The 23,970-nt window shown below is 42.6% G+C and overlaps 1 protein-coding gene across 1 annotated transcript in view; it reads left to right on the forward strand.

The window, feature by feature from the left end:
- GAD2 (glutamate decarboxylase 2) overlaps positions 1 to 22,642 on the forward strand; it is a 51,898-nt gene extending 29,256 nt beyond the window's left edge. The window contains exons 9-16 of the mRNA XM_060782430.2: positions 159 to 213; positions 4,101 to 4,217; positions 5,358 to 5,422; positions 6,472 to 6,550; positions 7,537 to 7,686; positions 10,468 to 10,575; positions 11,545 to 11,634; positions 17,834 to 22,642. Of these exons, the coding sequence (XP_060638413.2) occupies positions 159 to 213; positions 4,101 to 4,217; positions 5,358 to 5,422; positions 6,472 to 6,550; positions 7,537 to 7,686; positions 10,468 to 10,575; positions 11,545 to 11,634; positions 17,834 to 18,007 (838 nt within the window). The 3' untranslated portion in view covers positions 18,008 to 22,642. The remainder of the gene's footprint in view (positions 1 to 158; positions 214 to 4,100; positions 4,218 to 5,357; positions 5,423 to 6,471; positions 6,551 to 7,536; positions 7,687 to 10,467; positions 10,576 to 11,544; positions 11,635 to 17,833) is intronic.
- Positions 22,643 to 23,970: the final 1,328 nt, after the last annotated feature.

The raw sequence follows: 23,970 nt of genomic DNA on the forward strand, positions 1-23,970 counted from the left end.
GATCAACAATCATGTTGACTGGGAATTCTGGAAGCTTTAGTCAAAACATTTCAAAGTTCTGGAACTTCTCATAACTTTGCAATAACCTGAGTATCAGAATAATTGGGGAAGTCATGATAGCAAAGTAATACTTTTTTATTTTGTTTACTTCATTCCAGAGGCAAAATGATCCCATCTGATCTTGAAAGGAGAGTCATTGAAGCAAAGCAAAAGGCAAGTAGATTTCTGGCTATTGTCAATGCACCATACAACAGCTTTCCTTCCACATGTGTTGGACTTTATTTTTCATAATTCCTATTGAACATAGGAGTTGGTTGTGGTACTCAAAGATGGTTGCAATTATAACCTAGAGAGTATCAGGTTAGGCCAGAGAGAAATAAGTTGGAAGTTTTCTTATTCCTCTCGTGTAGGCATTTACATTGTCTGTATGAATTCTTTTTGCCATTTAATTTTGTGGTGCATTTGCTATCATTACAGTGTTAATTGGACTTTTGATATTTATGAATTTCCTCTATGGTTGCTGAGTTATTTTGACAGCTTCTTCATGAAAGGATGGGGGACTTGGATACCAACTATATAGATAAAAACCACAACACAACTTTTCAATGTACTTTAGTGAGTTTCTAGCATGTTGAATCAGTGTGTAATGTGAGTGTCTGAAGCAGGGATGGGCAAAGTGTGGCCCATTCAGGACAGGTTTTGTGGTTCCCAGGGGTCAAAATATATTTATTTACAAAGAAAATTAGTCCTCAATGCCACCACGTGCACGCTAGCGGTTTGGAAGGCATTTTCACCATGTTTGGAGGCCAGTTGGCTCAAAAATGTTCACAAGAGGGCATGGTGTACATTTGTGGGGCCCTTTGACTATTTAGATCCAGATTATGCTTTTGGGGGGAGGGGGCAAACCATGATGAATATACCCTTGTGCCTATACTCTATAAAGATGGGCCTCTTGAAGCTTTGCTAGGGGATAATGTGGTACCATAGCCTTCCACAATTGCCCTTGGTCTAAGTGTTTGAATCAAATGTTGCCATCCTTCACTTGGAAAACAAAGACAATTTATTTATTTATTTATTTATTTACTTTATTTGTATACCACACTCTCTCAGCCCGTAGGCGACTCAGTGTGGTTTACAACCAGGTCAATATACAAAGTGCACAACAATAGTATTAGCATTTAAAAAACAGTAACTAAGCAACTAAATCACATAGCAATACATCAATATAACAATATAACAACAATGCATCCATATAACTAATCCATCACGTCTCATCAATAAAGTCATAATCCGATCTCCTCGTCAATTATTCCAAGTTCCAAGTTCCAATCTCAATCAATTGATTGCACTGCTTAATTAAACGCCTGTTCGAAGAGCCAGGTCTTCACTCTTCTCCTGAACGCCAACAAGGAGGGGGCCGATCTGATGTCTGCGGGAAGGGCGTTCCACAGCCGAGGGGCCACCACTGAGAAGGCCCTGTCTCTCGTCCCCGCCAGTCGTGCCTGCGAGGCTGGCGTGATCGAGAGCAGAGCCTCCCCGGACGATCTTAATGTCCTAACTGGTTCATAGGGGGTGATGCGTTCGGACAGATAGGTTGGGCCAGAACCGTTTAGGGCTTTAAAGGCTAAAGCCAGCACTTTGAATTGTGCCCGGTAGCAAACTGGCAGCCAGTGGAGCTGGCGCAACAGAGGAGTGGTGTGCTCCCTGAGTGCCGCTCCCGTTAGCAACCTGGCTGCAAATTACAAAAAAAACCCTGTCAAAATCTGACAAGCTTACAAAGAAAGGAGATCCAAAAGGTTTCTATCAAAGTTTCTCAGCATCATCCTCGACAAGATCTTTGCAGTCCTTGGAAGAGGGGGAATTAAGCTGTGTAAGATTGTATGTAGCACAGTAGCCCATTCTTCATGAATGTTCATTTTTGCATATAGAAAACAATACAATAGTAGTACATATTTGGGCAATCATTCACCATGGCTGTTCTCATTTACATGTACTCCAAAACAGGTCAAAAAGATGGATAGGTTCTTTTCAGCAAACCAGCTCTACACATGAAGAACAGGTCTTTTACTAAGCTGATAAGTCCAAGACCAGGCCACTACAAAATACCTTGCATTGTCACATGCTGCTGATGGGAAAATTCATTCCCTCTAGATGCTGCAAAGTCTGCATTTAAGTTCAATGAGCCATTGTTGCGCATGGGTTAAATCCTTGTGCTGGCTGAACTGTTGACCTGAAGTTCGGCAGTTTGAATCCACGAGGCGGGGTGAGCTTCTATCTGTCAGCTCCAGCTTCCCATGCAAGGACATGAGAGAAGCCTCCCACAGGATGGTAACACATCTAGGTGTCTCCTGAGCAACATGTCTGCAGACGGCCAGTTGCAGTTTCTCAAGTCACTTTTGACACATGAAAATAAAAACCCTTAAATTCAATGGAGAGTCTGAGGAACAAAACAGATGATGTTACCGTTGCGAATTTAAAAGTCACAACACTTTGATTCTGTGATCTCTGTCAATAACACTTGCTAAAAGTCCTAGTTTCAGTTCTGGACACGTCCCATTGAAACATCTCTGGGCAAACTGGCAATTTCCTCACTTCTGATGCAAATACCATTCTCAGTGGAAATAATTTATTCAAGAATGTAGCAGGAGAAGGAAAAAAATAATTCCCTCTCTATGCATGCCTGCTGTGATCCCAACAATTATCACGATCTAACAGTTTCTGTGATGTAAATGTAAAAAGAAAAATCCTGAATATTAAATACAAAAGGATATTTGAGGTCGTGTCTACTTTGGCTTCAAATAAGAGGACTCAGAAAGACTCCCCTTCTCTCCGAGATTATAGAGAGGAAACAACTGCCAGTCATCATAAGCAATATAAGGCTAGATTATCCAAGATGTAAAACAGTTGCTTGGGAAACTGCCCTGGGTCTCATAAGACTGCCATTTCAGTCATGTAGCTCAGGACTGTCAACCACACTGAATGTCAAGATTAAAGTATTTCCCAGATTGAATTGTAGATGCAGAGGTTGAATCTGGAGTCTTGCGCATGTAAACCATGTTCTCCAGATCTAGATCCTTCCTTAGCTTCCTATGCTCATATGCCAGTGACAGTTTTCATTAGCACAAATTAGGATCCTTGTATTCCACTGTTCAACATGGTGCCAGGACTGGTCCTACCATTAGGCAGAGTGTCATGGGTGTTATATCAGTGACTTATGTTATATCACTATCTTATATCAGTGAATATGAATTGCTTGTTCAACAAAGGTCAGAAGTGAAAGGCAGATATGTCCATTCTAGATGGTCATTTTATTATGTGCCAGGGAAAGCTTTCTGCAAACAAGACATCAATATGTATTTATGATTTTAGCAGTTTGCTGCCACCTACATGTAAAAACAGCAAACATCTGGCAAATTGAGAAGATAAAGGGAAGTTATAAATGAGTGGCAACATTGACTTCTGTGGTGCTTAAATGAGATGATCCTTGTTTCTTTGCCACTTAATAACATAATAGTTGCATAACAGTAGCTAATGTATAGATAACATGGGTGCAGATTTGGCACTAATGGCCACAATCTGGTTGATGCATTATACCAGCAATGCATGAGTTATGAGGAAAGGCAGGAACAAATCTGTGAGATTCATACATCTTATTTCACTAGTGACTTCCTTCTCTTACATGTCATTGTTTGGCATTCATTTGAGTTCCTGGGTTATATTCAGAGGCAATTTGATCCCAGCACAATAATCCAATTGGGAGGTTGTCAGAGTAAGGGTTCTAGCTGGGTTCCTAAAAGGACAGCTGAGCCCGAGGAAACAATTTTAAATCCAGTAGCAGGCCCAAGCTACATTTCTATAAAAGGATGGAAATCTTACTTCTGGTCACAAGTACCCACAGAACCTCTCTTTTTGAGAATTCAGGTTCACTTGGTTGCTCCTCATTCCCAGTATTATCAGCTCTGGCATCCATCTCACCCGATTCATATATGTTGTTTGCTAATTATAAGAAGCCTCTGCTCCAGTTTACTTCCCAACAGGTCCAGGCAGCACCTAAATAATATTATCTCCTTAAGAACATTTTCCTGTTTTTTATTCCGTAGGGTTTTGTTCCTTTCCTAGTAAGTGCTACAGCAGGAACTACAGTATATGGGGCATTTGACCCACTGATAGCCATTGCAGATATTTGCAAGAAGTACAAGATCTGGATGCATGTTGATGTGAGTATGAAATCAGTATCTTCAAGCACTGCATTGCAGCAAATATTACAATATTGAAGAGTATATAATCTAACAATATGCTCCTGGGCTAAAATCATGCTGGTAAATGAAGAAATAAGCTTCCCAGCAGAGTTTGTAGACAAAAATTAAAAATTGTTGCTTCTTAGGAAGCTAGTGGACATACACTAGAGTTTCGCTTATCTGACATAAATGGGCCAGCAGTACATGAGATAAACAACAATTTTACATTGGCTAATATGGAGTCTCCTACTGCTACTTATCCAACACAGCGCTAGACACCTAGAATATTAACAACATGGATTCAAAGGGTTAAGGCAAGGCATTGCCTTGGGGCTAGAGTGGCCCAGCAGGAAGTGTCCGGATGTGGTAGAGAAGCATGGAAATCACAGAGGGAAGGAGAAATGACGCTTCCGCTTCCCGTCCTGCCTCTTTTCCCTTTCATCTCTTCTCCTTGTCTTACCATTTTTTACTTACTGGGAATGGAAACAGAGTGGAGGAGTGCTCCTTTAATTGAAGGGGAAATGCTGGAGGAAATGGAGGACATTGGATAAAAGTGTCAAATAAGACTGTATGTCGGATAAGCGAAGGTCAGATAAGCGAGACTCTACTGTACTTGCCAAATACAGAAAATGATATTTTTTTTGTGCTACAAGACCAAGAATTTCCTCTTGTTTACTAATCATCCTAGTTGGGCAGATTCTGATATTTCTGGTCTAAATATCCAGCCTTTCAAACCCTTCCAAATATTTAATATTGGTATATTGAGGCTTTATTTGTTTTCTTATAATATTGTTTAATCACAGTCATTACATTGATCTGCCATTAATTTGTCAATCTATTTGTGAAGCACCACATACCAGTATTGGCACAGATTTTGCAAAATAAAACCTTATAAGTACTGAAAAAATGTTTAAGTTAGTGCCATTATCACACCTCGTAATCATAAATTCCAAAGATACAACTGACTTGCCATTTAATCAGCATCAATGTTCCACAATTTCCTTCCTTTATTTTAGTTGCTTCCACCAACAATCATTTTCCAGATATGATTCATGCATTTGGATTTTCACCCTCTGAATTAAATAGCATTGATGGTTACTATCTGGCTTTTTTTTCCAGGGAGCATGGGGTGGTGGTCTACTGATGTCAAGGAAACACAAATGGAAGTTAAATGGCATTGAAAGGTAGGGCTTGTAGAAATGTTATTAAATGCTGCTAGATTAATTGGGCTAAAGTCAGATTGCTCTGGAGGCTGGTGGTTTTACTCTCCCCTTGCTACCCTTTTTATTCCTAAGGGGAGGGGGACATATATTTTTATATTTGTATATTTTAAATTGTATGTTAATGCTTTTATGTTAAGCCACTTTGAGTCTCCTTCGGGAGAGATAAAGTGAGGTATAAATAAATATAATAATAATAATAATAATAATAATAATAATAATAATAATAATAATGTCTGGAGAGATTCTCAGCCATTCAAAACCTGTTTTTGGATTGCAGTAGAGAAGGAATACTCTCATCTCGGTTTTGCTGGATTCTCACAGTGGAAGTCTCACACTGGATCCTTCCCATTGACACTAAAGTTCCTGCAAATTAAAATTACAGGATGCCTCTGCTCTCCAGGACATTCCCAACAGGATTATGGCAGATCAATTAATTGTCAAAGATATGATTAGAAATTAATTATTAAACTGTAGACATGGTTGAACTAATCGACTAAATCTCTATTAGCATAAAGACTGGATCTGAGTTCCTTTTATTTTATCATTGTTATTGTCTCAATGATCCTTCTCATCACCATTTTATCCTGGAAATGTGTTATTAGTGTGTCACCAGTGATTTAAATGTACATCCACTCTCCAGAATTGGGCCCAAAGACCTAGAAATAATGTTATAAATAAAAATTGAAAAAGATAAATAAAAAATGCTACCCAAGTGCACTTGGTAATAGAAAATACTACCCACATCACTGTGAATATTCAAACTGAAATAAAGTAGAGGTCATACCCCACCTAACATTAAAAAAGCTGGCTGTTATTCCAAAAATCCAAATATTTGTGCTTAAGTATGTTGTCATTTTAAAAGAACATTATCTGTTCAGATAAATGTAAATGAACTGTTTCTGGTTGGTCACAAAACACCCAGTTATGACTCCACATTACTATTCTATCTTCATTTATTTGGATTTACTATGATTGCAATTCAGTCTTTCAAAGTTTGCTTGCTGTTCTAGGGCTAACTCTGTGACGTGGAATCCACACAAGATGATGGGGGTCCCTCTACAATGCTCTGCTCTGCTTGTTCAGGAAGAGGCACGTTTCCATTCATTTGTATTTCTGTTCACTTTTGACATTTTAATGGATGAGATCTGGATGGTTTCCCTATAGTTCTGACAAAAAGATTTGATGCATGTCACAGAATTTGCAGATCAAAGTGAAAATTAAATGTTGGAAAAGTTACCTTCTTGGACTACAGCTCCCCTTGGTCTAAATCAGTGGTTCTTAAACTGTGGGTTCCCAGATGTTTTGGCCTTCAACTCCCAGAAACCCTAACAGCTAGTTAACTGGCTGGGATTTCTGGGAGTTATAGGCCAAAACACTTGGGGACTCATAGGTTGAGAACCACTGATCTAAATCATCAGGGCTGGCAGGAATTTTTCAAAGCTCTGATATGAAGTCCCTTTTTCAGCCTCAGTCAGGAAACAACTAAACTCAATAGAAAACAAAGATAATCAACATTCTACATTGGCTATTTATTTGTATCTGTAACTATGACCCCATCACATTGATGTTTTTCCCTGCTTTCTCTCCATTTTTGCACACTGGTAAAACAGAGTCCCATGGAGGCCATCCCATGATGCATGGCCATGCCTAGTGGCCATCTGTGGGAATCCATCTTGCCAGTGGGCTACAATGGAGAGAAGGCTCCAGAAAGTGGAGGGAAGCGAGTGAAAGTAGGAAGAGTCAGGGAAAGGTCATGGGATGGCTGGCCATCCCCGAAGATGGACCTTGCCAGCAGAGAACGGGATAAGACGGTTTCCCTACTCTTCCCAACACTTTCCCCTGCTTTTCCCCACTTCCCTCCTGCCCATATATTGAAGTCCATAGTAATATCATCTGGTCCAACCCACCTTAAGAGCCAGCAGCCACATCCCCTTTCCATCAGTAAGTGAAACTGTAACATATGCATACATCTCCTCCAAATCGAGGCCAGGATGGAAAGGGCACTTAGAAATTAATAGCACCCTCTAAGGATTGCTAGTACACTTGTCCTTCAGTGTATTCCTGTTTCTTTAAAGGGACTGATGCAAAGCTGCAACCAGATGCATGCTTCCTACCTCTTTCAACAAGACAAGCACTATGACCTCTCGTATGACACTGGCGACAAAGCCTTGCAATGTGGGCGCCATGTGGATGTCTTCAAACTATGGCTGATGTGGAGGGCAAAGGTAAGCTTTCCCATGTCTCATTCTGGAATCAGGGTGAGTGAAATTCTGGTCTGCAAGAATATAGTTAAGAAAAATGTTGACTTTTATGTGTGAACCGAGGTTGTCAATATGTTGGTGCACCAGTGATTGCACTTTTCTAGGAATTGTAAAGAGAGAGAAGACAAAACTGACCAGTTTTAAACAGCCTAATGTCTCCATCACTTACTTTGACCATGATCATTGTGTTTACTGCCTTTTCCCTCCTGCTGCCACAACCTATGTCACAGTAGTTGTATCAGATGAATATATCAACAGGATTCTGGATTGAGACTATATTAATGAGAGCATTCACTGCCTCTTCCTCCAAACAATGCAGCAATGGAGTCAGTGCTTATGGAGTTGAAGTGTTGGGACTTCTTCATTAGCAAGGCTGATGGCATTGTCTGCATCTCCTTCTCTCTCTGAGCTAAGGCAATGAAATCTCGAAGTAGCAATGTATTCCAATGAGCTATCCCTGTTGTAATACAATGTCTTTAAAGAAAAGTTGGCCTTAATGGAACTTGAGATGTGTTAGCTTTATAGAGGCTGGTTCCAAGTAGAGACAAAAACTGCTAAAGAAGCACTCAGTGACAGCTATTGGGTTTGAAGGATCTATCCAAGGTGTTGAATATTGTTCATTCATCACCTTGGATTGCTCCTTTGTTTTAATGGAAAATTCAGAACAGATTCAGTGCCAGATGACATAGAAATCACCAACTACCATTGGCAACAACAAGGGAAAGGCAATAACCTTTGCTTTCAAAACTGGGCAGTGCTTCATCAAAGCTAGTCATTTGTGGAAGCTAAGTAGCCCTCCTAGATGCCCATTTCAGGCTCCTTCCAGCCATTGTGTTGAAGTGAGAATTGCTTGTGAGTTGCAAAGTAACTACTGCTCAGCAGTCTTGCCAATTTGTGGACATATTTCCCTAATGCAAGATTTCTGTGTAAAAAATGAACAAAAATATAGCCCTGGGAATGAAAAAAATATACTGTCACTGCACATTCTATTTACAAGAAATCACATTGCTCATAACCTCTGAGGATGCTTGCCACAGATGCAAGCAAACATCAGGAGAGAATGCCTCTAGAACATAGCCATACAGCCCGAAAAACCTACAACAACCCAGTGATTCTGGCCATAAAAGCCTTTGACAATACATTAATCACGTTGCTTTCAAGTTTAGATTCTATAACGTCACAAAGCAATTGCTGAGCCTCAGCTCTAGGCAACACAGCAGTGAAGCAGTTGTGTTTTAATGTAATCAGGCTAAAAGCTTTGGAGAAACACAGAGGATTTGATTGTAGGAATTCTTAAAACTAGACATGGCAAAACTGTGACTAGAACACCTGCTTCCATTATATGCAGCAATTAGAGCAGGCATATTATTAATGTGGGGAAACTAATTAAAAATCTGTCCTTTCCTGGGGCACATTAGTAAGGAATCTCAAAGGATTGGTTGAGCTGCACATGGGAAATGATGCCAAATAAATACTTCCCACTTAATGATCTCAGCTTTCTTTACCAAGATTTCCTCTTGGCAATGAATAGAGATATTTATTGACACAGCCTTGATATTGTTTGTTATTTCGTCATCATCTTGTAAGCAACTTTGAAACAGGTTGGCATTGCTTCAAAACAGATCTACATACCATCTGATAAGAGCTTTGAAGAGTTACATTTTTGAATAACTTCCAGAATCCTTCAGACAGAATGAGAGATTTTGGATTTAAAGCCTAAAAATTAACATAACTTATAAGCATAGAAACTTTACCAAAATAAAAAAAACAATCCCCAAAAACATGGGTCGGCTTCACCACTTGGTCAATGTGATTACTGTACCCTAACTCTTTCTTTATAAAGAAAACATCCATTTTTTTGAGTGGCAAAAGGGAAAAGGTCAGGTATGGGTAAACCCAGGCTCAGGGGCCGGATGCAGCCTATTGGGCTCCTTTCTCAGCCCCTCCCCCCTTCTCACCATTATATCCTTCCTTCCTTCTCTCTTTCCTGTAACATCAAAGCATTAGACCTGGTCCTACTCTCTGGGGCAGCAGAAAACAAGCCCAACCACCACCAACTCCCCTGTGACAACCATTGAGGGGTAACACGATTGCACTCTTTCAGAACCTCAACATTTGTCACAGGGGGGAGGGAGCATCTTGGAGAGTCAGACCAGTCTAATGGTTTGAATTTACAGGAGAGTAGATTTTAATTGAACATTAGAAGAAATTTCTTCACAATAAAAGCAATTCAGTAATGGAAGGAATTGCCTAGAAAGTTGATGGGGCCTCCCTCTCTGACCATCTTCAAAAAGAGGCAAAATGGGGATGCTTTAGCTAGAGATCCTGCATTGAGCAGAGGATGCACTCCATGTTATTCATAGTGTAGCATCAGTATTTAATTTGGCCTTTAAAATATTGCTTACTGTGACAAGTCAGCCACTACCGGCTAGCGTACCATCCAAACCCAAAAAGCATTTGCTTACTTAGAACAACAGATTTCAACCACTGAGTATGATTGTCTTCTAAGGGTAGTCTTGGCACTGGGTTTGCAAGTCACCACATGGTTTTTCACAGTAAGGACATAGATTTTCAGATAAAAGGCGGTCCCAACAAGGGTTTGCTTGATACACCTTTTTCTTGGCACTCAATTACCATAAGCCTTGCACTGAAGTCACTGCATAACGATTGTTTCTATTGTTATCTTGCAGCTATTTTAATTTTGCTTCAGTTCCCTCAGCTTCTCTTTTTTCCTTTGTTCCAAAGGGCACTGTAGGATTTGAAGCTCACATTGACAAGTGCTTGGACCTTGCAGAATACCTGTATAACAAAATAAAGAACAGAGAAGGCTATCAAATGGTATTTGATGGAAAGGTACATCTCTACTCTAACTTCAAAAGTTTAGTCTCGAGCCAAGGTCCATTGATCCACACATACTGAGAGGAAACACCACTAAATGTGAAAAATGTTACTTCCCAGTAAATATGCATAGGCTTACTTTTTAAAGAACTGCCATCAATATACCAGCCTTAACTTTTATTAATAGGGAAGTCTTCTTCAAAAGACAATTAGATAGATAACAGTTTTGCTTCCGATCTGTTAACTGTTTTTTCTGGCCACTTTGCTGGAAAGAATCAATATATGCCAGGTATAGGCAGCTGGTCCTTCAGGATTTTTGGCCTACAACCCCATCAATACTGGCAGCCAAATCAATTGTGAGGAGTTATGGGAGCTGCAGTCCCAAAACATCTGGATGACCACAATTGCAGTCACCATTGGCAGTATAATTGTTGTGCTAAATCATTAATGGATTGCAAGACTGGTGCAAGGACCACATGTGGCATGCATGCCAGCAGTAGAAAGATCTGTTGCTTTTACATTGCAAGTTTTCAAGGCTTCAGCTATTTTTAACTGCAGCACTCAGAAATTCCAAACCAGAATCCATGACTAAAACTCTCAAGATCCAACTGGCTATGTTGGCTGACTCTTGTAGGAACTGAAGGCCAAAACACCTGGAGAAACTCTCTGCCTCAAAAGAGTGGAAGTCAAGAATATCTATGGAGAGCACTTCATTTCTAATGTTAGTATATGACTCCTATTAGCATACATCTTTGAAAAATATTTTCTATAATTTAAAAGAGAAATAGTATAATGAGGAAGACTTAGCCTATGGTGCATCTACACTGTACAATTCTTGCCAGGCTATGCTGAACTTCATTATGTAAGTGATTTGTAGCAATCAAATCACTCACATAAGGAAGAGCAACATAAGGGAAGGGAGAAACCATGAATATTACTATGACTGAGCTACCCTTAATATATATGCTGTTGTTCTTCCATTAGCCTCAACACACAAATGTTTGCTTCTGGTATCTGCCTCCCAGTTTACGGAATATGGAGGATAATGAAGAAAGAATGAATCGGCTTTCAAAGGTAAATACAAGAAAAAGAGAGAGGAGAATGAGATTTCTTGTTATGAAGTCAAGAATGAAAGTATGTGTTTTTGAGTAACCTGATTCCAGCACTCATCTAAGCCCTTATTATTGGATGAAAGACTCAAATCGTTTTTTACAAGACTGAAGCATAAGCTGCTTCCACACAGCCATTTAATCCAGAGCAGAATGTGAATTTAAGAAAAAATCTAGTCTGTGCCAGAGTGCCTACACAGGCACCCCAGGAACTGGCTGAAAGATCAAAGAGAGTACACACATTTATTTATTTATTTTATTTATTTAGTACACTTGTATACCGCTAATATCTCAGCCTGTGCGGCGACTCATTGCGGTTTACAACATATTTAAAAATACAATATTCACTATAAAAATATAAAATAAAATATAAAAATACATACATATACATACATAGTATTGGGCCACCAATACAGACCGGAACATCTCATAGTTAAAGTCGTAATCCAATTCGTTATCCTTGATTGCTAGTCCATGATCAAAACATCATCACATCGGAATTAGTTGAAAACTTGCTCGAACATCCAAGTTTTCAGTTTTTTCCGAAATGCCATTAGCGAGGTGGCTGATCTTATTTCAGTAGGGAGGGCATTCCAAAGCCGGGGGGCCACCACAGAAAAGGCCCTATCTCTCGTTCCCGCAAGCCGCACTTGTGAAGCAGGCGGGATGGAGAGAAGGGCTTCTCCTGAAGATCTTAGGGTCCTGGTGGGCTGATAGGCTGAGATACGTTCGGATAGGTATGTAGGGCCAGAACCGTTTAGGGCTTTAAAGGTCAAAGCCAGCACTTTGAATTGGGCTCGGTAGCTAATCGGTAGCCAGTGGAGCTGGTACAGCAGAGGAGTTGTATGCTCCCTGCGCCCTGCTCCTGTTAATACCATGGCTGCCGCCCGTTGGACTAATTGGAGCTTCCGGGCCGTCTTCAAAGGCAACCCCACGTAGAGAGCATTGCAGTAGTCAAGGCGGGATGTAACCAGAGCATGGACTACCGTGGCCAAGTCAGACTTCCCAAGGTACGGTCGCAGTTGGCGCACGAGTCTTAACTGTGCGAATGCTCCCCTGGTCACCGCCGAAACCTGGGGATCCAGGCTCAGCGATGAGTCCAGGATCACACCCAAACTGCGAACCTGTGTCTTCAGGGGGAGTGCGACCCCGTCTAACACAGGCTGTAACCCTATACCCTGTTCGGCCCTGCGACTGACCAGGAGTACCTCTGTCTTGTCTGGATTCAATTTCAATTTGTTCGCCCCCATCCAGACCGTCACAGCGGCCAAGCACCGGTTCAGGACCTCGACAGCCTCCTTAGTAGCGGGTGGGAAGGAGTGACAGAGCTGGACATCATCTGCGTACAGATGACACCGCACCCCGAAACTCCGGATGATCTCGCCCAGCGGCTTCATGTAGATGTTAAACAACATGGGGGACAGTATTGAACCCTGAGGAACCCCACAAAACAAAGGTTGTGGGGTAGAACAGGAGTCCCCCAGTGACACCTTCTGAGACCGACCCTCGAGGAATGACCGGAGCCACTGCAGAGCAGTACCTCCGAGACCCATTCCCGCGAGGCGTCCCAGAAGGATACCGTGGTCGACGGTATCGAAGGCCGCTGAGAGGTCGAGTAGCACCAACAGGGACACACTCCCCCTGTCGAGCTCCCGACGGAGATCATCCACTAAGGCGACCAAGGCTGTCTCGGTACCGTGTCCCGGCCTAAAGCCAGACTGTGCCGGGTCTAGATAATCCATGTCTACCAAGAATGCCTGGAGTTGTGAGGCCACCACACGTTCCATGACTTTGCCCAAAAAGGGAAGATTGGAAACAGGCCGATAGTTTACCAATTGAGTGGGGTCCAGTGATGGTTTCTTCAACAGCGGTTTTATCACAGCTTGCTTTAAGCTGGCTGGAAAAATGCCTTCCCGAAGGGAGGCATTAACCACCACCTTAACCCACTCGGCCAATCCCCCTCTGGCCTCCTTTAGAAGCCAGGATGGGCAGGGGTCTAGGATGCATGTGGTAGCTCTCATTCCTCCAAGCACCTTGTCCACATCCTCGGTTTGAACCAATTGAAATGAATCCATCAAAATCGGACAAGCAGATGCTCGTGTTACATCCTCAGAGACTGCCGTTAATATGGTGTCCAGTCCAGAGCGGATCAAAGCGACTTTGTCTGTAAAGAACCGAGCAAAAGCTTCACAGCGAGCTGCCGCGTCATCAGGGCACCCATCCTGAATGGTGGGTTTTAAAAGGCCTCTGACAACTCGGAACAGTTCAGCCGGACGGTTCTTTGCAGACGCAATAGTGGCCGCAAAGAAAGTTTTCTTTGCGGCTCTTATTGCCGCGGCATATGACCTTAAAAAGGACACAAACCGTGTTCGGTTTGGCTCGCTCGGATCCGAACGCCACACGCTCTCTAGTTCCCTCTTCTTTCGCTTCAACACCGCCAGCTCCTCAGTAAACCAAGGAGCTGGTTTAGTTCGGCTACTTGAGAGGGGACGTTCTGGAGCGATCGTGTCTATTGCCCTGGTCATCTCCCCATTCCAGAGAGCGACCAGGGCATCAACAGGATCACCAACCGAGGTGGCGGGGAAATCCCCAAGAGCCATCAGGAATCCTTCCGGATCCATAAGCCTCCTGGGGCGGACCAATTTAATAGGTCCTCCACCTCTGCGGAGGTTAGGGGGTGCAGTAAGTCTAAAGCTGACCAGGTGGTGGTCGGTCCATGGCAACGGAGAGATGGATAACTCCTCAACACCGCCACCTTCCTCCCATCCCTGGCAGAAAACCAAGTCCAATGTATGTCCAGCACTGTGGGTGGGGCCAGATACTTGTTGGGACAGACCCATGGTCGCCATGGTAGACATGAAGTCCTGAGCCGCTCCCGTTAGGGCAGCCTCGGCGTGGACGTTGAAGTCCCCCAGCACAAGCAGCTGTTGGGACTCCAATGCCAGGTCCGAGACTACCCCCGCTAGCTCAGGTAGGGAGACTGTAGTGCAGCGAGGTGGACGGTACACTAGCAGAATCCCTAATCTGTCCCGGTCACCCACCCTCAGGTGGACGCATTCAAAATTTGTTGACTGCGGGATGGGGGTCCTGGTCAGAGAAATGGAATCTCTATAGACTACTGCAACCCCGCCTCCCCGCCCTCCGGATCTCGGTTGATGCAGCACAGAGAACCCGGGTGGACAAAGCTGGGTCAAGTTTACACCTCCAGCTTCGTCCAGCCAGGTCTCTGTGATGCACGCCAGATCTGCCCGTTCATCCAGGATTAAATCCTGGATGAAAGTTGTTTTACCATTGACAGATCTGGCGTTCAACAGCACCACTTTCAATCCTGAGGGACCGCCATCCTGGTTACACCTACTTACCGTATCAGGAGACCGATTTGGGATTACTAATGTTGTTCCACGTTCCCTAGGCCGAATTAAAGGTCTCCTTTTCCCGTATCTCCCCTTCCCCACCACGACTTCTATGGGGGCTCCTCGGTTAACGGAAGCCTCTCCCTCCTCCATGACGCATTTGATGCTTATAATAATAAACCAAGGATCATTGCGGTTTGCATGCCATGTTACAGTTTCAGTTTGCCATAGCTTTGCCTTCCAAGTGGTCTTCGGTCCTGTTAGGCTGTATTCGAGTTCCCTCGTGCTATTCCATTTCTTCTTACCCACATATGCAATTAGCAACCAAATTAACAGATGCCAAGAAGTAGATGGTGGCATGAGTAGTAATTGTTAAGCACAGTCAGGGCAGGGTTAAGCTGTTGAAATACAGATGGAAACTTATTTCAGCACAACACAGTAGAACAACAAATAAATGCGATGGCTTAAATTAACCCAAGGTGTTAACTAAAGTGCGTCATGGAGGCCTGATTCAACACTAGCTGTATCAATCGAATTAAAGTGCTATAGTTGGTTAAGTGCACAAAGAAGTAGTTTAAAGTGCTAATGGCATAAAGTGCAAGATCACAACAATTAATAAAATACACGATGTAACCAACTGGTCATGGAATCAAGATTAGTTAGCAACCATCAGGAACGGTCAGCACAAATTAAGATGGTCAACATAGACTACAATAATAGTCAATAAAAGCAGAGGTAATTGGCACCGTCAAGAATGATTAGCACACTCAAAGATAGATAGCAGGGTTAAGAAAGATTAAGGTGCTAAGGCTCATATAAAATAATAGTCCACTGATGTAATAGGTTAAGGTGCTGATAGTATAAATGCTAGTAACCCACAAAGTTGGAGACAATGAGATGCCGGAAGATGGCAATAATTAAACCAAAACAAGGATGGCCCACACGGTTTTCCGGATTTGGTGGGTTGCCCGGCGAGATGATAAAAACTCGAGCAATGGCGGCGGATTACTCCCAGAGGGATGGAGGAGCTGGGGCGCTGGAAAACGGCAGATCAGCGAACCGGTGCAATGAAGAACTCCCTCGAACGCCAGGCCGGACGTCCTTAATTGTTGGGCCGGAGCCGGAGCCGGAACGCCGGGCTGATGACCGAGCACCGGGTGGGTGACAGGAAGGGACGACCAAGTGTCCGGCAGAGCCGGGGCCAACGCGTCGGGCCACGGCAGGCAGCAAGCACACGGGAGACCGATGCGCCGGAGGCCCAACCAAGCGCCAAGTCGAACGGCAGCAACTGGGGCCGCGAAGGGTTGGCGGGGCAGGCGCGCCAAGGACCACAGCAACAGTTCCACAACGGAGGCCCTGCAGGACACCAGGCCAGAGGCACTAGCGGCCGATGGAATCGAGGCCAAACGCCGGCTGGGGTTATTGAAGGGTCGCGTCAATTGCCGCGGTAGCAGCACCGGCCGGGCAGGGGGCTACTCACCCTTCACAGCTCCCTGAGAAGGGGAAGGCTCCCACCGTGGCCTTAGCTACGATGATGGTGGTGGCAGTGTCAGCAGTGTCAGCAGCAATGGCGGCAGCAGCTCTCACCCGGTTGCTTGCCCCCTCCCGGGGGCAGCTTTGCCGCGGCCCAATTGGATGGCAGAGTGGCGGTAAAGGCCCAGCTGGAACACGCGGCGCTCGCGGCGGCGGCCTCAGAGGCGGCTTTGGCAACAGCACCGGCCCTGACACGTCCCTCCTCAGCACTCTGAGGAGGGGATGGACTCTGGCAGCAATTTCGCTGCGGCAAGGGCGACCGCAGCAGCGGCAACAACAGCGGTCTGTCTGTCTATCTCCTCTCGGTCTCCAGCATCTCCTCTCGGTCTCACATCCAGCTGTACTCTTCAAGTTCTCTGCAAATGTCACTCTAGTCTCCATCTCACTTGCTTCATCGCCACCAACTCCTTGGAAAGCCAAGGGTCTGGTTTGGCTCTACTTGGTGAGAGGATATGTTCAGGAGCTATTGTGTTCACCATCCAATCTCCCTTTCAGTGCAGGAACCCCATACTGGTAAGTGGGCATCCAAACTCTGTTTAAAGACCTCCAAAGAAAGTCCACCATCTTTTGAAGGAATTTGTTCTTGAACCTCATTTACTGTTGAGAAGTTTTTCCAATGTCACAATTAAAGGTAGAGCCATAACCCACTGAAGGGGGCATTAGTCAATGTTATATTCCTTCCTTCAAAAGGTAGTCAGTCAACCCTGATTAAAATGAGGGTGTTCCTATTCATTTGACTGGTTTTCCAGATTTTTGCTCTAAAGTTCTCTCCCAATGGCAGCTTTGGCCACATGTGTAGCTGGACCCTGAAATTAAGGCCAAGTTTATATTGGCCTGTTAATCCAGATTTATTCTTTAAAAGAAATGCTGCAGAATGGTCTTTGAAGTGACCACACATACCATCCCAAACCCAGAGAGATGAAAGGTCCAGCTGGGTTGAGCCCTTGCCATTCATGTTACTCTTGCCATTACAGATAGCCACAGACCTCCTTTACTAATGAGCACAGGATAAAGGGGTTGGTGGAAGTGCCTTGGAACAATGTAGGAACAGCGTAGCCACAGATTTGCTCGTGAGTTTCAGGCAAATTGTAGAGTATTTCCCAATTTTTCTTAACATGGGGCTAAACTGGATTAACCCAATTTACCCCATGATACCTACCACAAGAACAGGAATGTTGTGCAGATAGCCAAAGTCATACTGTTTATATTGCCTATGTAGATGAATCCTCAGAAGCAACCATGCCATTCTCACATACTTTTCATACTGTGTTTGTGAAGGTGGCCCCAGTAATTAAAGCCCGAATGATGGAGTGTGGTTCCACTATGGTCAGCTATCAGCCTCTGGGAGACAAGGTCAACTTCTTCCGTATGGTTATCTCCAATCCATCAGCAGCTCACCAAGACATCGATTTTCTGATTGAGGAAATAGAGCGCCTTGGGCAAGATTTATAATCATGTGGTCTATCAGACTCTTCTGAAATGTCTCTAGGTAGACGATTAAGTTGTCACAAACTGTGGTGAATGTATTTGTAGTTTGTTCCAAAGTGAATCTATTTCTATATTGTGGCGTCAAAGTAGAGTGCAATTTAAAATTGAGAACATTGCTCCTCTTTAAAAGTTTTTTCCCTCACCCTTGAGTTTGTGAATACATCTTTTCTGATGATGTAACATATAAAAGGCTGTATTCATGCAAATCAGAAGTCAAATCCATGCTTGCAGTCTCGCCCTCTCCAAATTTTAGTATGGTTAATACAAATGGTAGTTTATGCTAGTAGGAGCCATACAAAACAGTGCCAAATTTGCTCCCAAACCATTGCAAAATAAAATGAGGAGCAGTGTGCAGCAAAACAAAACAAAAAATGCTTTAAAACGCTGATGTTTTGCCTTTTTTTCTTAGTCTATTAGAACAGAATTTCTAATTTACATGCAAACATTTCAGATGTATTTAAATACATATAATTTTACAAAAGAAATATATAAATATATAAATATATATTAAAAAGATCCTATTTTGTAAAATATAGATTTTTTATTTTATATGGGTTATAATGATTGCAGGGGCAAATAATAACAGTAACAATAATGATAAGAAAAATAAAGTATTTTATTTTCCTTTAAAGAAGGTGCACCAGATATCTAACCATGCTTGGTTTGAGACTTGATCCCACATCAGTTCTGAAAAGGAAATGTCCCTCAGATGTATGTGAGACTTCCTCTTGCACATCTCCAGAGTTTGGTACTGCAAAACCTCAAGTGATTACTGCAGCTCTTAAACAAAACCTAAATGTTCCTAAAATACTTCCCTTGTGGCCTAGCTAAGCAGACGCACAATCATAAAAGATTGGTTTACCCAAGATTAATCCTAGGGTTGTATGTGGAGTCTTGTTCAAAAAGGGTTACACTTCAGATTAAATGCAATGACCATCTTTATGGGCTGCAAGTGAAAGACAACTGAAGTTTCTTATTATGTAATACATTCTAAATTCTAAGCAGGTCAGCTCACAAAGCTAAGCAGTAAGAGATAGGTTTGTTGGGACAACAACTACCCTGAGGGTGGAAGAAGGGAGAGCTGGACTGGATTCACAAGACCAAAATTCACCAGCAAATCTGCATTAGCAGTCAACCAGAAGTCCTTTCTTGGGTGCTTCCAGATGTGGCTTTGATCATGCAATTGGCCTTCATGATTCGTAGTGTTTTATGGGAATACAGAAGTTGTTGTCTTCCATGTATGACCCTTCCATCTTTTCCTACTGCACCTTCTCACAATTGGCTTTCTATAAACACACATTAAATTTCTTAAGGCAGAATAACTGCACAATGTATTCATAAGCCTCTGGAAACTCTCCTTGTTGAAATCCAAGGATCCAGATCTAACTTCAAAGCACAGATACATGATATGGTGCTAGAGAGCTCAGACTAATATGGTGGCTGTTTGCCTAGCTTTGGTTGCTGAAACCACTGCTAGGAGACTTGTTGCCCTCCAGAAGGTCAGAGCTTGAGAAAGTTGCTCTTTGAACTGTGACCAATATCCTGTATCAGGGTTGTGTAATGTAAATCTCCTCAAAGTTACAGGTTGATTGTGCTACTCAACTTTTGTGTTGAAGAATAATGTTGCTCAGATGAATGTACAGTTAGAGGCTCAACTGCATGGCTAACCAGATGCAAATATAAAGGAATACTTCTGAGAACTTCAGCAGGAACATACTGGTATGCATCAGTTGATAATGTAAGTCCACCTGTGCAATGGGACTGCATGTGCAACATTGCTTCTGTGATTGTGAATAAAATGTGGATGTTTTACAACCACTTTCTCAAGACATGAACAGGATTCAGGCCAACATCTCCCAAATCCCTCAAGCCAGCATGGGAGATGTAGTCAATGCGTCAGCACCAGTGAGGCTGAATGGGGCTGATGGAAAATGGAATCCAAGAACATCTGGAATGCCATACCTGGCCTGAGTCACTCTGTAAACTTACTCGGAAAGACAGAGAGAGAGCAGTTTCTCCATTTCTTAGAACACACATAGAATATTTCAGCTGATTTCTGCATAGAACTGCTGACATCATCAGGGATATTAGTTGCAATCAACACAGTCCTTGTAAAGCAAGAGTCTTGTAGAACCATTTCCCACTATATAGTTATACCACTATGATTCCACTTTAACTGCAATGGCTCCATTTTATAGAATCCTGAGAATTGCACTTTCGGGAGAGGTCTTAAGAAATTTCAGGCAGAGAGCTCTAGGACCTCACCAAACTACAAACCCTAGGATTCCACAGGATGTAACCATGACAGTAAAAGAGGAATCATGGTGTTATAAGAGTGTATTGTGAACAGTTCCATAGTCAGCTACTGGAACCCTCTGTAATTCAAAGACAAAGACTCTCTGCATGCATCTGAGAAAACATGCAGAGAGATACAACACAAATTCCAGGGATCCGCCATTCTACCCCATATCTGATGTCATGCAGACTAAGGGTGAATCGGCATTACTTGGTAAATCTGCAGACAAGCCCAGAGCAGAAATTATCTGGACTGGCTCTGGAGAAGGCCACATACACCTTATCAAATCTGCTGTGGTGCTGCATGGATCTCCAAATAGTACAGCCAACCTGAAATCATAAAGGGACCTGCCTCTATAGATGCCCAGTGCTGCTAAGGCTTGGCTCCAGTCCTGAGTTAGAAGTAATGTATACCTGAGACTGCAGCCTTCTATTACTGAGAATATTTATATCATTTCCCATTATCCACTTCTTCTGAAGAATTAGAGATGGAGGTCAACAACACCTAAAGGACCACATATCTCTCAACCATGACTTAAACCAGTGGTTCTTGGACTAGTGCTGGTTCCTGAGCCATAGGCAAGTGTCCAGGAAAGTAAGAAGCATCAATATAATGCAATTTCCTGGTACAATGGGGAAAAATTCCCAGTCCCCCACATGAGATCAACTAAGGAAAAACTATGTATTGTCAAAGGCTTTCATGGCTGGGATCACTGGGTTGTTGTAGGTTTTTCGGGCTATATGGCCATGTTCCAGAAGCATTCTCTCTTGATGTTTCACCTGCATCTATGGCAGGCATCCTCAGAGGTTATGAGGTCCTAACAACCTCACAACCTCTGAGGATGTCTGCCATAGATGCAGGTGAAACATCAGGAGAGAATGCTTCTGGAACATGGCCATTCAGCCCGAACCTACAACAACCTAAGGAAAAACTCACATAGATTTTAAGGATGTGAGACATGTTACACTCTGAGACAACCTCCTTCATCATGTTCGTCCGTGGTTGCTGATGGACTCCAACTCCCATCAGCCCTACCCAGCATGATCAGGGATTATATCAATTGAAGATAAAACTCTTGGAGTCCACCATGTTTCAGAAAACGGGTTGGGGAGATGGAGAGGAAATCGGTCACGTGTTGGTTTTATGCCTTGGAGTTCCCTCCACTTATAACCTAGCTCAATTTTGGGGTCTAGCTTTAACTCGAATCAACATGGCCACCTGGGTTTGTAAAGCAATAGCGTTTTACACTCTCTCCAAATACTTGAAGCAAACAAATGTAATGTAACAATTTGATGAAAACTACATAACTTTGGGTACAGGCTCATTGTAACATTAAGAAATAGGAACAAGGAGATTATAAATTGTGTCTGTAATTGTGTTGCCTTTTAAATTATATTGATAGTATGTTTTTGTCACCTCAGACTGAGGGCTGTGCACTTTAGATTTAAAGGCTGTACAGTGTTGCCAGTCAACATAATTGCTGTATAAGCTTGTATAATATATTACTGAGATGTCCTTATCTGTGTGGTAGCAGTATTGAATCTTGATATTGTAAGAACTGCATTCATTCTAGTTCTTCTATTACTCACCTGCTGTAGATCACAACATCCTCTTCAACCCCGATTCCCAAGAACAATATTCAATTATTTACATTAAAGTGTGAGTTCTGGAAAGCTTAATAGCTCTGCCAATAGATCTAAAGCAGCTTGTTTCAAGCTACCCTACTTGCCCAGATCCCAATGGACTACAGAATTTCCTGTACTTTTGGACATTTCCCATTCACTTCAATGGATGGGCAGCTCTGTGCTTACTTCTATAGATTGGGGCATATGGGCTTCACTCATTAAGCACTGGTGTTCTGTCATCACTGTTCCTGTGATGGTAGTACAACTTTCCTGGATGCAAATGGAAAATTGTGCACTTGAGATAAATGTTGCCATTAAATGGCTCATTTACAACTTATCCACCAAATGCTTCTGCTTCCCCAAGGGAGAGGCAGTGCAGAGACTACAGCTATGATGATCTATAGGTATGGGTTACATCTTGCATGTATTTTTTTTAAAAAAAGAAATAATAAAGCTGATTACAGTGTTGTAGATATTATTTATGTGTATATGTCCAAGATCTTCACCTGGTGTTTTGATGTGGCTAAACACCAGCCGGACTTTCTTTTTTCCACGTTAACTGTCTGTTGCATCTAGGGAAAAGAACTACCTGGCAATCTGTTCTTCTTGTATTTGATTCAAGTATTTTATCTGTGGTGATGTCACTCAGAACCCAAATAAAAATATATATAAATTGTGGTTTTCGTGTCTCTGCAGGGCCAGTCTCTTCGTTTTTGTATTGCTTATCTGCAGGACCAGGAACATCTGTCATGTCATCTTTCCACAAAGGTCATGGGAACTAGAATGCTTTATTCCAGTTGTCACTGATGTCAGCATTGACATTGATAAGGCTTGCTTTATTAAATGTGATAAGCATAGACATAATAGTGTTCTGCAGTTACAGCCTCTCAATGGTCCTCTGAGCCACATATAAATGTACATCAGCTTATCATTTGCCAAATTGGATCTAGGCCTTTAAAAATCTGAAGCTTGTATCTGTCTTTTAAACATAAATGTAGTTTCTTTCATCATGAAATATTTCATTGAACTGATCAAGGTATGGTTCCATAGCTGAGCTTGGAAAAGCAATGTTGTATTCTACCAGTCGTATCAGGAGCCCCTCGTGGTGCAGTGGGTTAAACCACTGAGCTGCTGACCTTGCTTATCGAAAGGTCACAGGTTTGAATCCAGGGAGTGGTGTGAGCTCCCGCTGTTCGTCCCAGCTTCTGTCAACCTAGCAATTTGAAAACATGCAAATGTGAGTCGATCAATAGGTACTGCTCCGGTGGGAAGGTAATGCTGTCATGCTGGTCACATGACCTTGGAGGTGTCTATGGACAACAACGGCTCTTCAGCTTAGAAATAGAGATGAGCACCAACCCCCAGAGTCGGACACAACTGGACTTAATGTCAGGGGGAAACCTTTAACTTTACCTATTCTACCAGTGCATAGTTAGTTATAGTTGATTTCAGCATGTCCTACTGTTCGTTTCTCTTAAAACTAACATCTTCAGCTTTGCCTTTAATTATTTGGAAAATACAAACATCACAAGCACAGCAGTGTTGTCCTTTCTGTTTTAAAGAGCTTTATGCTGCTGCATTGTTGATTAGCTGCTTTGATTCTCCAGATTGTTATGAGCTGCAAATATAAACAAAGAAGGTTTGGAAGCAGCTGTCAGTGGATGCTACAACTGGAATGTAAACAGTTGACGGTTTTTTTAAAAAAATCCCAGGACCCAAAGTAAGCCTGTTCTAATGCTATTTTCTAAAGCGTGTACATACTCTGAGTTAGCACCTTTCAGGATAAATGAATAAGAATCATTACAGCTGCTTTGAACTAGCTAAAGGGGAAAAGAAGGGTTTCAGAAGTATATAAATGGAGGCACTAGATGAGCAGTGGCTCAGAGAGTTTGATCTGCACTGTTTACCATCTGTTTGCTCTACTTTCTCTCAAAATTCTCCAGCTGCCAAGTACAATAAAGAGAAAGGAAGACAAAACTGATATTGGCTACCATGAGAGACAGAAG

Source organism: Anolis sagrei, chromosome 6, assembly GCF_037176765.1.
Source record: "Anolis sagrei isolate rAnoSag1 chromosome 6, rAnoSag1.mat, whole genome shotgun sequence".
Taxonomy (NCBI): Eukaryota; Metazoa; Chordata; class Lepidosauria; order Squamata; family Dactyloidae; genus Anolis; species Anolis sagrei.